At 41.1% G+C, this 14,757-nt stretch overlaps 1 protein-coding gene across 1 annotated transcript in view; it reads right to left on the reverse strand.

Annotated features, from left to right (window-relative positions):
• Positions 1-811: 811 nt before the first annotated feature.
• LOC126539638 (tyrosine-protein phosphatase 69D-like) overlaps positions 812-14,757 on the reverse strand; it is a 111,895-nt gene continuing 97,949 nt past the window's right edge. Inside the window, exons 27-29 of the mRNA XM_072285246.1 lie at positions 12,411-12,571; positions 11,380-11,515; positions 812-4,299 (exon numbers count right to left, since the gene is read on the reverse strand). Coding sequence (XP_072141347.1) covers positions 4,216-4,299; positions 11,380-11,515; positions 12,411-12,571 — 381 coding nt within the window. The 3' untranslated portion in view covers positions 812-4,215. The remainder of the gene's footprint in view (positions 4,300-11,379; positions 11,516-12,410; positions 12,572-14,757) is intronic.

Raw genomic sequence — 14,757 nt, forward strand, 5'->3', positions numbered from 1 at the left:
TCTTCAATTTAACACAGGCACCTTCCAACCAAGTGGGGGTATTGACCATCTTCCAGGCTGCAGCAGTGGCAACCCCTATCGAATCTGTCACCCCTCCCTGCATTACACAGGCTACATCTGTCATCTTTCCTTGTACACATGATTGAATGTGCACCTGTTAACATGCGAGTCATTAAACTGCTTACCAGTTTTGCTTTCCTTCAAGCTTTTTTTCATTTTTTTCTTTCACGCAAGTTTGCATTCACGGTTGTTTTCATTGACTTTGATATGAGCCAGTGCACGTGCTGGTATTTTTGACACCACTACATTTTTTTTCTTGTTCTTTTTTTACACGCACAAGTTCGTAAAGCTTGTATTCACGTTCTTGTTTCCTCTCGCTCCCTTTTCTCATTTCTTACTGACAAAACGTATAAATTGAGCTCTATAAGCTTGCAGTCGCACTCTTGATGAAGGCTGGACCCCGGCCGAAACGTCAGTATAAAGTCATGTTATTTTTCCTACGTGCTTCTGTTACGTATGTGTATATATATATATATATATATATATATATATATATATATATATATATATATATATATATAATGGGTGGGGACCGAAAAGCTTTTATTTTTACTTGAAGATGTTTGTACTTTCATTATATGAATAGGCCTTTATGCTTTACTCATTTTTATTATACAACTCATTCACTCTATTTCAATGTTTTCTACAGCAATGGTCAACAACAAGATGCACTGTCGATGCCTCTCATGGGCAAGTTTTGTTCAACATTACTGTTGGCATTCACTGGTCAAGTCTATTAAGGAAACTTCCAAGCAGGCAGAATAATTTATTCAAGGCATACACTATTTCACAACATGCGCTGAATCATTTTGAGCCTTTCTGTATGTTAAGTGGGCGCTGTTTCTGTTTTTTTTTCTCCCTTTCTAAAAAGGTTTGAGAAAATTAGAGCTTGAGCTTGTTTTAAGATGTTCTACATCCCAACAGCCCTCGATATATACATTCAGTCACTTACTACCAACAATGTAAAATTAAGAACTGCTTCATCCTGAATGTATTGGAGGTGCATTGGCATTAACGAGGATGAAACGAACAAAGCCTAGTTGAACTTATTGGTCTTTCATCTGGACATCCATAATCAGGTAGGTGACAACACATAAAAATGCCAATTGAGCTTACGTGTTATGCCAAGAGCAATACTAATAACTGTATAAAGAAAATTCAAAGCTCTCTTATTATTGAATGCTTCACTTACTGTAGGTCTTGAAAACTGGTGGCTTCTCAAGAGCACTGTAATCTCTATGTTATTGTCTGTAAACCAGTGAGGATGCAGAGAAAAGTACTCTAATCGTGTTCCTGGAGCAGCCAAACGCACAATGCTCCAGGTATTTTTTCTTTAAAGTCACACATCAATGCAGAAGACCTGGGATTTCCAAAGGTACAGCATCTAAAGGAGATGTCATATCTCACTGGCATCCAGTACCCTGAGGCAAATCAAATCTTGGCACAACACATTCTTTAAAACAATGAAAGTAATTACTGATGCTTGTCAAGTACTAATGGCAAAACAACAACCAGACAACAGTGGAATTCATTATGTTCCTTTCCTTTCTTTCTTTTTACAATGTTTGGATTGCTCACAGCCACCACCCTAGAGCTGACCAAGGCAGCAGACTTGAAAGCAGCAGCATAGGCTGATTTGCAGGAGAATTTGACGGCTTACCGTCAAGCCATCAGGCTTTGCTCCATATGCCCATATCATGACTTGGCAGGCCCTCACCACTGTTTCATGGACAAGACATGCTTTTGTCTTTAGTGCAAACTAACTGAGACTTACTTTAAAAGCCATGAAGCTAAGACAATGTTGTCAAGAACAGACAAAAACATGCTGGCTGCTAGACCAAAAGACAGATGCATACCGTGTACAGAAAATCAGTGCAACGACTGAACAAATATGGCATTGCTTGTCTCCCAGCAAAACGTACAAACTTCATGAACATGTATAACAATGCAAAGATCGAGAGACAACCCCTCAACAAGAGGCAAGGAGTGACAGTTGATCTTGAAAAAGCACGTGACTAGTACAACTTTGCCCGCAGGATATTGAAGAGTCCGCTTGTGCTGGCTCATGGTGTGGGAATGCTTGGTTTGCTCAGAAAAGCAAGCATGTTTTTTTGCAAGGTATATTCACAGTAAAACACATGTTTCTGCAAGGTATACCTCCTGGACCTCCAAGCACTGAAAAAATCTGGAGTTGATGCAATACTAAATGCAAATGTGATGACTGTGGCCATAACAAAGTTCCTTACCAAATATATGAGCCAAATTTAGCACAGCAGGAAGTTAGAGATGAAACAAAAGCTCGAATCTGACACTGGACACAAAAATTTGTAGTGGTATCTAATATACATGAAAATAACGATAGAAGTTACCCTCATACTAGAACCAACAATTTTATCTGTCTGCTACAAAAAGAAACATTCGTTTTTTTCATTTCATCAACAATATGTGATCGATTGGTAATATAACTTTGTGAAGCAGTATTTAGTGTTGTCTTGTAACCATATTAAGTTCTGAAGAAATGTTATAAGCTGGGTGACAGCATTTGAGAATTGCCACAAAACATAAAAGAGCACATGTGAAAGCAACCTCTACTTGTTCCACAGGCAAATGGTGCTCCTTTGTTTGAAACACGTCAGAAAATATGAAAATAAAAGAATAAAAGCCTAAGAAACACTAGTAAATTGAAGCATTTCAATTGTAATCAAGACAATGAACAAAAAAAGCACACCATGAGAGGCAGAAACGTCAACAAGGTAATGAAAATTACACGCTGACATGACACGTATTTATGACATTAGCCCATGCTAAAGCATGTGCACATGAATTTGCCTCTTTAGAAAATACACTTACACAGGTTCTGGATTAGAATAAAAAAATTAACTGAGACAGAAGTAACAAGGATCCTGTAGAAAAACAGTTCCTCATACCTGCCCTTTCTTGTCTTGTACAACATTATGCGAGTGTCTACGAAAACAGACAATGATGTTCACGGCAACATCACCTAAGGCTTGACCCAGGCTGAGTCAACACAACCTGAACTAGGTCAGCTAGAAACCTAGCCCAAGCTTTACAGCCCAAGGCCCGTAACCTAGACTAGGGTTAACCTAGACTGTAAATGTTTCAATGTGGGTCCACAGGCGGAGTGTTCGGGGCACACACAGCTAAGAGGCATGAGAAGTCGATTACGGACCACATGAACACTGCATTGTCAGTTTGTTTGAAGCAGTCTGGATGGAAGATACCCACATTGCACTCCTGCAGTTTGGACGCCATGGAAACACACAAGGCTCACACACTGCAAGTATGCTGCTCCTAAGTGTTGCCAACATGGGTGCTGTTCCTCCTGTGTGACTGCAGTCTCCCCAATTTGTATACAAACTTAGACGAGCACATGAGCATTTCACTTAAAAAGCACTGTTCCTGTGGGCAGCAGAGTTTCAGGTGGCTTCAGTGACTCCCCGCATGGCTGTACTGCAAACAGATGGCTATCACAACACCCACTCATAAATCACTCCACCTGCGAGGGAACACTTCAAAACACGGACGACTGGCAGACTTCTCCCGCAAAAGAAAAGGCAGCTCGTAAGTGATGGCATCTTCTGCATGCTTCTTCCAAAAGAAATAACCTCCCCCAAGCGCACTCTCCCAGATCTTGCTGCAGTCTTGCAGTGTCCTCGGGTTTTGTTTCAGGAGGTTTTACAGAAGAAAAAAGAACCTGCAAAGCCTCTCAGCAAGGGCACTGCCTTTGTTCTCTTCTTGCGTGGAGTGTCCCCTGTACGCGTCATTTTATGAGTGCTGGAGAAACACGTGTGCTGCATTTCATTGCTCGCACTGTTTCACAGGCTTATGAACAAGCCAGGTAGGCCATTCTCACTTTTGCTTCAGTCATTGTACCATATGCGCACTCTCGAGTTCCTGTCAAATACATAGAGTGTAACGCGCACATCTTGCTTGTCAGCAGTCAACAACAACAACAAAAAAAAAAAGCCACCTTCCTTTCTTCCCACCAGTCCGGCTGGTAGGGAGTGGACTTCAGTGCCGTGGCAGGGGCATGCCCTTTGGCCGAGGCGCATGCACGTGCGGCTCACAGTCGCAGTTGCTCGTGCGTGCCTCGTGGTGAAGGTGGACCTTGGAACATCCTAGCATGTGCAGCCCTCATAGCTGGGTGTCGCCCATGTTACAAAGGTTGTGCGACTCGATGTAGGTCAGCAGACCACGGTAGAGAAACTCGTATTGGTTCTGAAAAAAAGGCACAGAAGATGACTCATGATGAAGAAACCAGGAGTAAAAAATTATATTATTATTCATTCATTTCATTTTTGTGTAATTATGAGTGACCTACAATATGAACGTTGTTGGTTATAGTTGCTAAATAAACTATGCAGTTTATTGTTTCGTGTCACAAGCTTTGTGCCTAAAAACAACTCACCAGCTACAAGAGACAACATAGTTGGAGACTTTGGATGTATGTATACGACCTGTGGTTCTTTAATGAACGCCCAAAGCTCGGAACACGACTGTTTTTGTATTCAGGATGTGGCTGCTATGGCTGGGAATAAAACCCACGGCTCTGTGCTCAGCAGCAACAGAATGCCAGTGGCACTAAGCAACTAAAGTGAATCGATTCAAATGAATATGAAACGGCTGTGAGCTCAAACATATTTATCCCTGGTCGGCATATTGCACCCACAACATGCTATACAGATAACACAGTTATGACCAATTGGGATCAATCAGTATACTTATACAATATACTAGGAGCTTTATTACTTGTGGAGCCAGTTGAAAACATTATACCAACTGTAAAGATTGTGTAAAGAAAGGGGGGCTGATTAGCTGAGCAACAAGTATATTTAACAAATATAATTAACAAACCAACACTGATGCATTCCCACTAAGATAAACCCAGTTAAGCTGAATTTTCGGGAAGTGTGAGAACATTTGGTTGGTTTCACATAGGCCCAATACAAAAAAAAAAAGAAATATGCTTAACATGAATAGCTAATTTGGTTAAGCTGAACTTGAATCAGCATTAGGCCCATACCAGGAGACTTGGAGGAGGTGACTCTGCTAGCTAAATAAGAGGAAAATGATCTTTCTGTGAACCTGAACAGTTATGCTAGCAATGATGATGACATGGAAGCCTGCAGGGATGACACTGAAAACTGCCATTTAGGAGGTCCTTGAAGTGCTTCAGCAGGCCAATTAGGGCACTGCCAAGCAGCCTTCACACCTGATGGCATCTGATAATGCGCCGGCTCCCCTGGTGCATCTTTTTCAAAGATATAAAGAAAGTAAAGAGTTTTGAGCAAGCTAAGTGAGATGTCAGCTTTTGTGACAATGCCACAAAGCAACAATTACTCATTAGCTGAAGAGTGCATAAAGCACTGCTTTGCATCATACAAATCCTACAAATTCTCTTTTTACATCTGCATTCTGTTATTAATGCTGTTCAACTTATAGTTTTGTGTCGCGGATACTTTTGTGACCCAGGAATAATGCATTGAGCTTTCTTTATCACTTCTGAAAGATAAACAGGTTTTCACAATCCCTTATAGTTTGTCTTAACGGGAGTTCACTGTAATTTAGCTGCTATGGAAAAGGGATTGCTAATGTAAATCGATGCTATCAGGGCCAAGACAGTGAGCAAGCTTTGGATACCAAAAATTTACCAGCAAAGCGCCTCCATGCTTCAGTGTTCAACTCCAGAAGTTTTGATACCAATCTGATAGCAACCCTGAGGTGCACACCTCATGTCATAGGATTTCCAGCTACACTATGTCTATTGTAGTGTCATTATTGCAGTGTAGAAACGCACTATTATAAGCTTATTATTCAATCGTGTTGATAGTGATCATCAAGTGCACATGGCAGCTCCAGACTTTTTTTAACAGTTTGCAAAGTTTGTGTGGTACTTAGCTGCTCAACTGTACAGCATCCTGCATTTTTATTCTCACAACTTTAAGAGATGTTTCCACTAGGGATGTATGAATACTCAAGCATTCTATTTCAAATCGAATAGTGAATGTTCCAAGAAATCGATTCGCGAATTGAGTATCTAGCATTTGATTTCTTGAATGTTATATTTTTTGAATAATCGGTATCCGCAGTGAATGACTCGGCTGTGGTCGGTGCCTTGACATGCGCAACGTTCCCATGATGCGCAATATAGATCAGTATAGGGTTCGTCCAGGTCGACCGGATGATGATGATCTATGGATTTTATTGGCGCAAGGGCCAGATATGGCTAAGGAGCACCAAGCAAAGATAATAAATGAAGGGCCAATGGTAGAACATGACAATTAAACGTCAGGATTGTGAATCAACATATGATGGTACATGTAACTTGGCTGTAGAGAGGCCCAAAATTAGTCAATGTAAAGTGCGTAAAATGTATAAGTATTAAAACAATGATGATTAGTGGTGTATGCTATGAAGATAAAAATTCTATTACCAGGGGTTATGTACTGAACAAGTGGGTAACAGTAGCACTAGTACCTCAACGTGAGCCCTTGAATGCAAGGGCTGGGAGGCATGTGCTTTCCAAAAATGCTATCGCAGCAGCAGCCTTTAGTGAGAGTATGTGCTACGTATACCTTGGTCTGATGACATGCAATGTGCCAACATCTCATAAAAGCGTTAAAACTGACTTATTGTCAAATAGTGGTTCAATGCCAAAAAACATTGCGAGGTGGAGGGGAATCTGATGCCTGTATGCCGAGGAAAAGTACGTTTTTCGTTGAGCTTCTATTTCTCAACACTCTAACAAGATGTGAAGGACGGTAAGCATCTCACCATATTTATTGCAGACAGGAGGATCATCACCAGTTAATAGGTAGGAGTGAGTGCCATAAGTATGACCTATCTTAAGGCAGCAGTAAGTAACCTCAGTCTGTCGTACCTTTGTTATTGGTGGCCAGTTCCCTACATTTTCCTTAATAATGTGAAGTTTATTAAGAATTTCAGTGTCCCATATACATTGCCAATGGCCTTTCAGTTTTTTGAGTATCAAGGGCTTTCTACAACAGGTACGGCTGTGGAAGAACTATTTGGTTTTGTAGTTAATGTTGTGACTATGCTGTTCGCAAGCATATTAATGCGACAGCGTTAAGGAGCCTGTGTTGCAGAAAATCTGGTGTCGGCATTGGCGTCAGCGTCCAGCATCGGACGTCGCCATGACAAAAAGAATTTCGCACCAAATTCGGAACCACACATGCCCAACCACTTCTCTACCACTAAAGTTGCTCATACCTTATCTTTCATACTTTACAAATTTATTCCTTGGAATTTTGAGAACAGCAGCCCACAAACAAATGTAATGGAAAAAACACCGGCAGTGCATGTCCTTTATGTTAGCTCTTCCCAGACTGAAACATTAAAAGTGCGAAACACTAACAAGAGCACCCGTGTGTCGCCCACTTGTGTGTCGTACCCACACAAGAGGCTGCGTTTCTACCAGAAAGCTCGCCTTCGTGCATGGCGTTCGCAGTCAGCGTTTCCCGGTAAACGTTACGGTTACATAAGCTGCAGTTGCTGGGACGCATGAAAAGCAGTCAGGGATCTTTGAATGTTATCGCATTTTACATTTTACTCTTAAAGGTGAAGCTTAAGAGGAAGCTTTAGCTCAGGCCCAGCTCCGACGCGACCTATTCAAATACATATAGAATACAAAAACGCTTTTCTGAGATAATCCCTGGACCGGTTTAATGAAATTTGTTGCATTTCAAAGAAATTTAGACTCTAGTGACTGTTGGAAGTGGAATTTCGATGTAGGGCCTGAATATTGTGAAAAGAATTTTCGAAAATTGGAAAGTTCAATAAAAATAGACGTACGAATTTTATAATAGCTCTGCATCAAGAACAGATATTGCGGTTCTGTAAATGGCATCCATTAGATTATTCAAATCTGACAAAGTCGTGATGTCAATTTATATCTTATGTGAATTTGTTACATTGCTTACAAGGGTTTTGCAAAAGATGTATTTCGATATTACTGAATTTTTCTAGGTTCATATGTAAGATATCAATTTTGTCTGCTTTAGATGTACTATCAGAAGCAACTCACAGAATTGTGATATGGTTTTTCCTTGCTGAGTTACAGAGTTGTAAACTTGATAGTTTCGTTCTCCGAATATTTTCAATTTTTGCCAATCTTTAATTAAAAAATTGACAACCTAAATCAAAAGTTCAAAACCAACAGTCACTAGATTTTAAGTTTTTCTTTTAAATGCAACAAACCTCGCCAAATTTGGTGCAGTGGTTGCAGAGAAAAACAAGTTATCCTTTTACATGTATTTATATAGGAGAACCCGAGTTAAAGCTTCCTCTTAAGCATCCTCCAAATTTTACCCTCGATGCCTCTGTGGCCAGGTACCCAGCATAATGCGATATGCTGATGAGATGCGTACAAAGCGTAGAAGATTGCATAAAATTCAGTAAAGAGAGGATTTTTATTCTGTTGTAGAGAGATTAAGGCTCTGACGATGCTCAGTGAATCTGTACATATTATTCCTTTTTCTAGTTATGTTTCCTTGAAGTGCTGTACAGCAGACAAGAGTGCGTAGGCCTCAGCCGTAAAGATGCTGCTTTCCGGGTGCAAACAGCCCGATTCTGAGACGGATGAGCCGACTATGGCATAAGAAACGCAGACATGCGACTTTGAAGCATCTGTGTAGAATTCTGGGCACGAGTACTTCGATTGGAGTTCTAAGAAGTGTGTTTTTATGTATATTTCTGGGGCATTCTTCATAACTTCTACAAAAGATGTGTCGCAATCTATCAGCTGCCACAGCCACAGTGGTAATGGTTTGGCTGGAGGCATTAGCGAGTTTTCAAGAAGTGGCACAGATATTTCTTCACCGAGGTTCCTCACACACAGCAGGAAAGGTTCTCTCACTGCTGGATGACAGTGGAAAAGTGTGGCACAAGTCGTACTGTTTACGGTTTTGTTACAAGGATGTTCAGGGTTAGAGTGTGCTTTCAGAAAATACGTGAAACTAGACAACAACCTCTGCAGGTGGAGTGACTACTCATTGGACTCTACATAGAGACTTTGTACAGGGCTAGTTCTGAAAGTTCCTGTGGCGAGGCACATTCCTAAATGATGAACTGGATCAAGCATTTTCAGGGCACTCGGTGTAGCAGATTGATGCACCACAGCACTGTAGTTTAGACGCAATCATACAAGACTCTTGTAGAGATTCAATAAGCATCTTCTGTCACTGCCCCAGTTTGTGTGTGAGAGAATTTTCAGTATGTTCATTGTTTTCAGGCACTTGGCCTTGAGGTATCTGATGTAGGGGATGAAACTTAGTTTTGAATTGAGTATGAAACCTAGGAATTTATGTTCTTTGTTCACAGGAATGTGCTGTCCTTAATGTTGCAGTGTTAAAGTGTGTGATACGGCCAATATCAGCTATGCTTCGTAGTGTCCCGACATAGCTGTAGTTTACAACAGGTTTATATTTTGTGGAAAGGGGAGGGGGACATGGTAATTGCAATGTGCGATAAAATTTTTACATTCCTGGTCCAGTTAGAAGTGTTGCAAAAAATTAATGAGTCGTAATTTTTCATTCCCTATCTTCAGGCCTCATAACGCGTCCCGTCTTAGTTTCAGCAATGTCCTCGGTGAACTACACATGATATTTTGTTTATATTTGTCGAAAATAAAGGGCGCGTTACGGGCAATATGTAGGTAAACTTCAAAGATAGGGGACTAATTATGACATTCGTAGTAAATTATGCATGTAAGCTATCCAAAGCTTTATGAATGTGTTTTGTGAATAAAGAATTTATCCTGTTGCCCTGGAAGAACTGTGAACTCAATATATATATGATCAAATCTAGCGGAAACTGAGCGGGCAAGGAGGGGGCCATTATAAAGCAATAAAACATTGCATACCCCCCTCATCTGTTGTTGTAGTGGTTTTCAATAGATTCACTGGATGTCCACTGTCGCGGGGCCAGGATGGCGAGTCAATATTTTTTTTTATATTGCAAGTAATTCATATTGATTGTATGTCATTGCGTACAACTTCAACAATACTATTACCTAGACTAGCAATACATTTATGCTGTAGACTTAAACGACGAGTACAATTCTTTATTGAATTATTCAACTTCTTTGTAGCAACATGTGCATTTTTTATGTGCACTGTACTGCAGCTACTGGATGGTTTCCGGGACCACTGTGGGGCACTCATTGCCTTTTGTCCCTGCATCATATTGAGATTTTATATAGCTGCAAGAGATAAATACAAATTCAAATAATTTTTCGGGCCCCCATGGTTCACCATGTGTGATTCATAAATAGGTCCCTGTCTGCTAAATATATATATAATTGACAGAAGCAATTCCAGGCTATTTAATTTGTTGTAATGGTAATTCGCAATACACACACACACACGCACACACACATGCACAGACAGACAGACAGACAGAGCGAGAGGTCAGATCGTGTAAATAGTTGATCTGCCGCTGTTCTATTGATAAAAAATATTTGCTAGACATTCGTATATGAACTGAGTTGTTAACAGTGCTCACATAGTAATTTGGTGTACCATTTAATAAGAGCAGAGCATACTATACATTTCGATTCATAGGTACCCAAGTTTATGGCAGCTAGCAAGATTCTTTTTAAGTAATGTAATTAGCCTCCTGGACATATGCAGCACCATGTTTCTTGCACGAAATTTGGAAGCATAAAAGATGGTGTTAAATTTTTTGGTATTTCATTCGATATTCGGCTTCTGTTTTTCTCGACTTGATTCGATATTCGATTCAAAATCTACTGTTTGGTATTCGCACATCCCTAGTTTCCACACTTACATCTGCTTTGTTTTAGCTCACATTTTGCAATGAAATGGAACTTCTTGACCTGCATAATTCAACAAAACACGTCGCATAATTTGCTTGCTCAGTCCTTAGGCACTTTTAGCTGCTGACAGGTGGTGAAACAAATCTGTGTTTCTGCGGCAGCTCAATTATCTGACAATTAGGTGCACATAACAGAGTGGTTTTTCTTTTTCCAACCGAACCAGGCAAGCAAGGAAGCCAAGCATTTATCTAATAATGTAGGCCGCAAAATGTGATTGCGTTGAGAAATATGAGTGAAAACAAGGCAGTGCAGAATCTGCTTTTAAAGTGGTTAGTATAGAAACGCAGACACTGTATTAATAGACAGTGCCTTTGGAAAGTTGTACAATATACTGTGGCAAGGAAGTACGTACTAGCTGCTGAGAGTCTTGTTAGAAATAGCAAATCATGTGAATTCAGATTTTAAATTGAAAGGCCTTCTTAATTACGAAAAACCAGACTTACAGGCGTCTGCAACATACAGTGCCTCTGGGAACGAGTGTAACGTGCTGCTTGAAAAACATCCACCCTTTCCTCAGCTTTCAGCTGCTGAATCAGGACACTCAGCGTCACAAACACGCTACTCCTGTCACCACCGCCACTGCAAAGTGGGAGAAGAGCAAACAGTCAAGCACAGAAAGCCACCCACCCCCGTAATGCTATGTAATAATAGCATTGATGCACATTCCATCATCGATCAAGCTGTTGTGAACACAGAGAAAAGGGAAGTTACACTCACAGAACTGTAAGTTCTCTTTTCTGTGTGTTCAAGAATGAATGATAAAATGATGAAAGAATGATAAGATTGGCCCTAGCTTTAAGTATCTGCTGACACATTTGATACATGTGTAGTCTGCATGCATCTTCCAACAGTACATAGTATAGTAGCATTACAGTCAGCTGCACCACTAATGAAAACAAAATGAGCAGCCCATAGAATGTTGGGCTTCTCTGTGGCTCACACTCTATAATACCACAATAAATGGTGGCCAAAGGTTCGCAGATAACGACCACCTACAATAGTTTATACTAGAACATAGTGCTTAATTGTAAGGCCCATAACTGTTTGTAATATGGTACAAGAAAACTATAGGCTGCTTTTAGAACATATTATATTTAAGGCTATTCATACATTGTAGAGAATACATATTAATTAATAACTAATATCCAAGTTTATTAGACTGGCTAAAAATTCCAAAAATAAAGTTCAGAGTATACAGTAAAGGTTCTGTACTTGATCCTTAGGTCTCCTTGCTTGTAAATGACAAAAATAAAAATGTTTTGAGTTGAATAGCTTTGATGCCATTATCTGTCATTCCTGGGGCAAAGCATATATTTCACTCTAACCAAAATGTAAAAATGCCATTCCTGTGCGAAATTTCAGAGCAAGAAGAGCCACTTATGCCTGGTGCTCCTACTTATGCGACCTTCAGCCTACAAGTCAAGGAAAGCAAAGTGAGGTGAGCAAACAAGAACAGTCAGTATGTGTGACATACCTGCAGTGTACTGTGACAGGGCCACCGCTTGGATGCAGTGCTTGGCACTGCTGGGCACACTCTATCAGGGCAATGATGCTTGCTGTGCTGTCAGCATCTATGACCGGCTGCCCAACCCAGCCCAGGTACTGGAATTGTGTTGTCTGATGGCTGTCCCCAGACTGCAAGGAAGAAAGCGTGATGGTATTTCCCAGCACTAAGCTCATTGTCTGGAACCCCATATCAGTGTAACTTCTTCAAGTGCTACTTATACATCAGAACGTATTTTGGGGCTAGTTGGTAAAGAGATGAAGGACCAGCAAGGAAACTGATATAATCACCTTGTGATAGTATCCACATTAAACTTGCACATTTTGAAGTGCTACGAATAGCTTGATCATTACAAAGCAAAGCCTGCAAAGGCGCCTCACCAGGACGGATCAGGAGTGAGTGCACGCTGGCAAGCGTGTGTGTGGTCTGACCTTAAGTTTTGTGTGGTTTGGGGCTAGTTGAGTATTCAAGAGCACTCGAAATTAGTGAAACCCAGTGGCTACGAAACCAATAAGTAGAGTGGTCGAAGTTTAATTTTTACATGGTCGGCCGTGGCCGAGCGTGAGCAGACGATACTCAGCTTCTTTTGGAAGTGCATAATTATCATCAAAATTCAAAAGCATATATTCACTTACTTCAGCCTGTTTATTAAACTACGTCAATAATTATACACAGTAACAGTAGGAACAAGTGCACTGATCCAAGTACCTTTCTTGATTGATGTCAGCTAGTGGCCAATAGCAGCCACGTATGAGAATCCACTATATTACAATATAAAGAATCCAGCAATCAGCCAGGAGCAGCCCAGACAATACTCGACGTCCTTAGGACGTCCTCAAATGGTACAAACATCCTCACAGTTTTTACGACGTTCTCTGCAAGTCCTCAGGATGAAATTCACAGTTTCATCCTGAGAAATCTGCTGCAGAACTTATTAAGGATGTTTGACTGTCCAAGGAATGTTCACTACAGGACATTTTGAAGGTATTTAGCTTTATGTTAGAAGAAACCCTGAAATTCAAATTTTTACGACTGTTTCGGTTGATGAATGAGAGAGCGTAAACTTTTATTTTCAAATCAACAAGATTTGAGTCCGGCGTCTTTTTGGTGGGTCTGGGCACCTGCCGCGGACGCGGTTCCGAGACCTTGTCTCGAAGCGGCTTCCTCGGCTCGCTGGACGGCCCAGAGTTGTGCTGTCAGGTTAGAGCTGAGCAGTGCGGTCATCCAGCGTGACCGGAGGCTGGCGGTGGAAGAGATGGAGGGGTCGGCACTGCCCAACTTGTTTGTTAAGTCCCGACACTCCCATAACATGTGATTTAGTGTGGCAACCTTGCCACACTATGTGCATCTGTTTGTAGTGTACATGTCTAGATACATGGCGTGCATGAGTCTGGGGTTTCTGTAAGAGTCTGTTTGTAATTGTCTGAAGTGTACTGCTTGCGTCCTGTCTAACCTAGTGCGAGGGAATGGGTATATGCGTCTTTGTAATTGGTAGTGTGCCGTGATGTCGTGAAAACTGGTCATACGATCCTCCCATGCCCAGACGTTTGCAGTACCCCGCGGGGGCTCTTCCTTTGATGCTGCTCGGTGAGTCAGGCCTCGAGCAACGCCGTGAGCCGCTTCGTTGGGGGTGCTCATTCCAGTGTGTGCCGGGATCCATAGCAAATGCCTTTGGTTATCAACGTCGGCTTCTCCCTGGTGTATGGGATGTCGCTGGAGTATCTGATACGCCTCTTGCGAGATGCGCCCATGAAAAATTATTTATTTATTTATTACAACTACTTTCAGAGCCCGAGGGCATTACAGAAAGGAGTGGTTAATACATATGCAAGTGTGCAATAATACAATTTATGAAAATACAAGTTAACAAAATAAGTAATCTTCAATGGCACTTCTGAACTTAGTGTCGATAATGGCAGCGATGGATGCAGGAAGGTGGTTCAATTCTGCGCTGGTTTTGGGAATGAAAGAATAATTATGTAGGTGCTATACTTCATGTGACATCATTACTATGCCATGGAGCTTCATTTTGATTTTTTTTTCATAGAGTTAAACGTTGATCAACTGCTCTTGATACCTCACTATTGTTTTTGATTGAATAATTTTTTGCAACTTGTATTGTTTTGAGCACCCGTGGGCAATAGCATTTTTGGTTAGCAATGAAAGAGAGAACCAGCAAGGTATCCCGCAATGTCAGCGACCAAGACACCCCATTTTCTTTCCTTGCAGCCACCATTGTAGCTGGCACATTGGCACTTTCGATTTGAAAGGTCAAACCAAGCCAGTCCAAGCCAAGTGCAGCATTGAAGAAAAACAT

This window comes from Dermacentor andersoni, chromosome 11 (assembly GCF_023375885.2).
Source record: "Dermacentor andersoni chromosome 11, qqDerAnde1_hic_scaffold, whole genome shotgun sequence".
NCBI lineage: Eukaryota > Metazoa > Arthropoda > Arachnida > Ixodida > Ixodidae > Dermacentor > Dermacentor andersoni.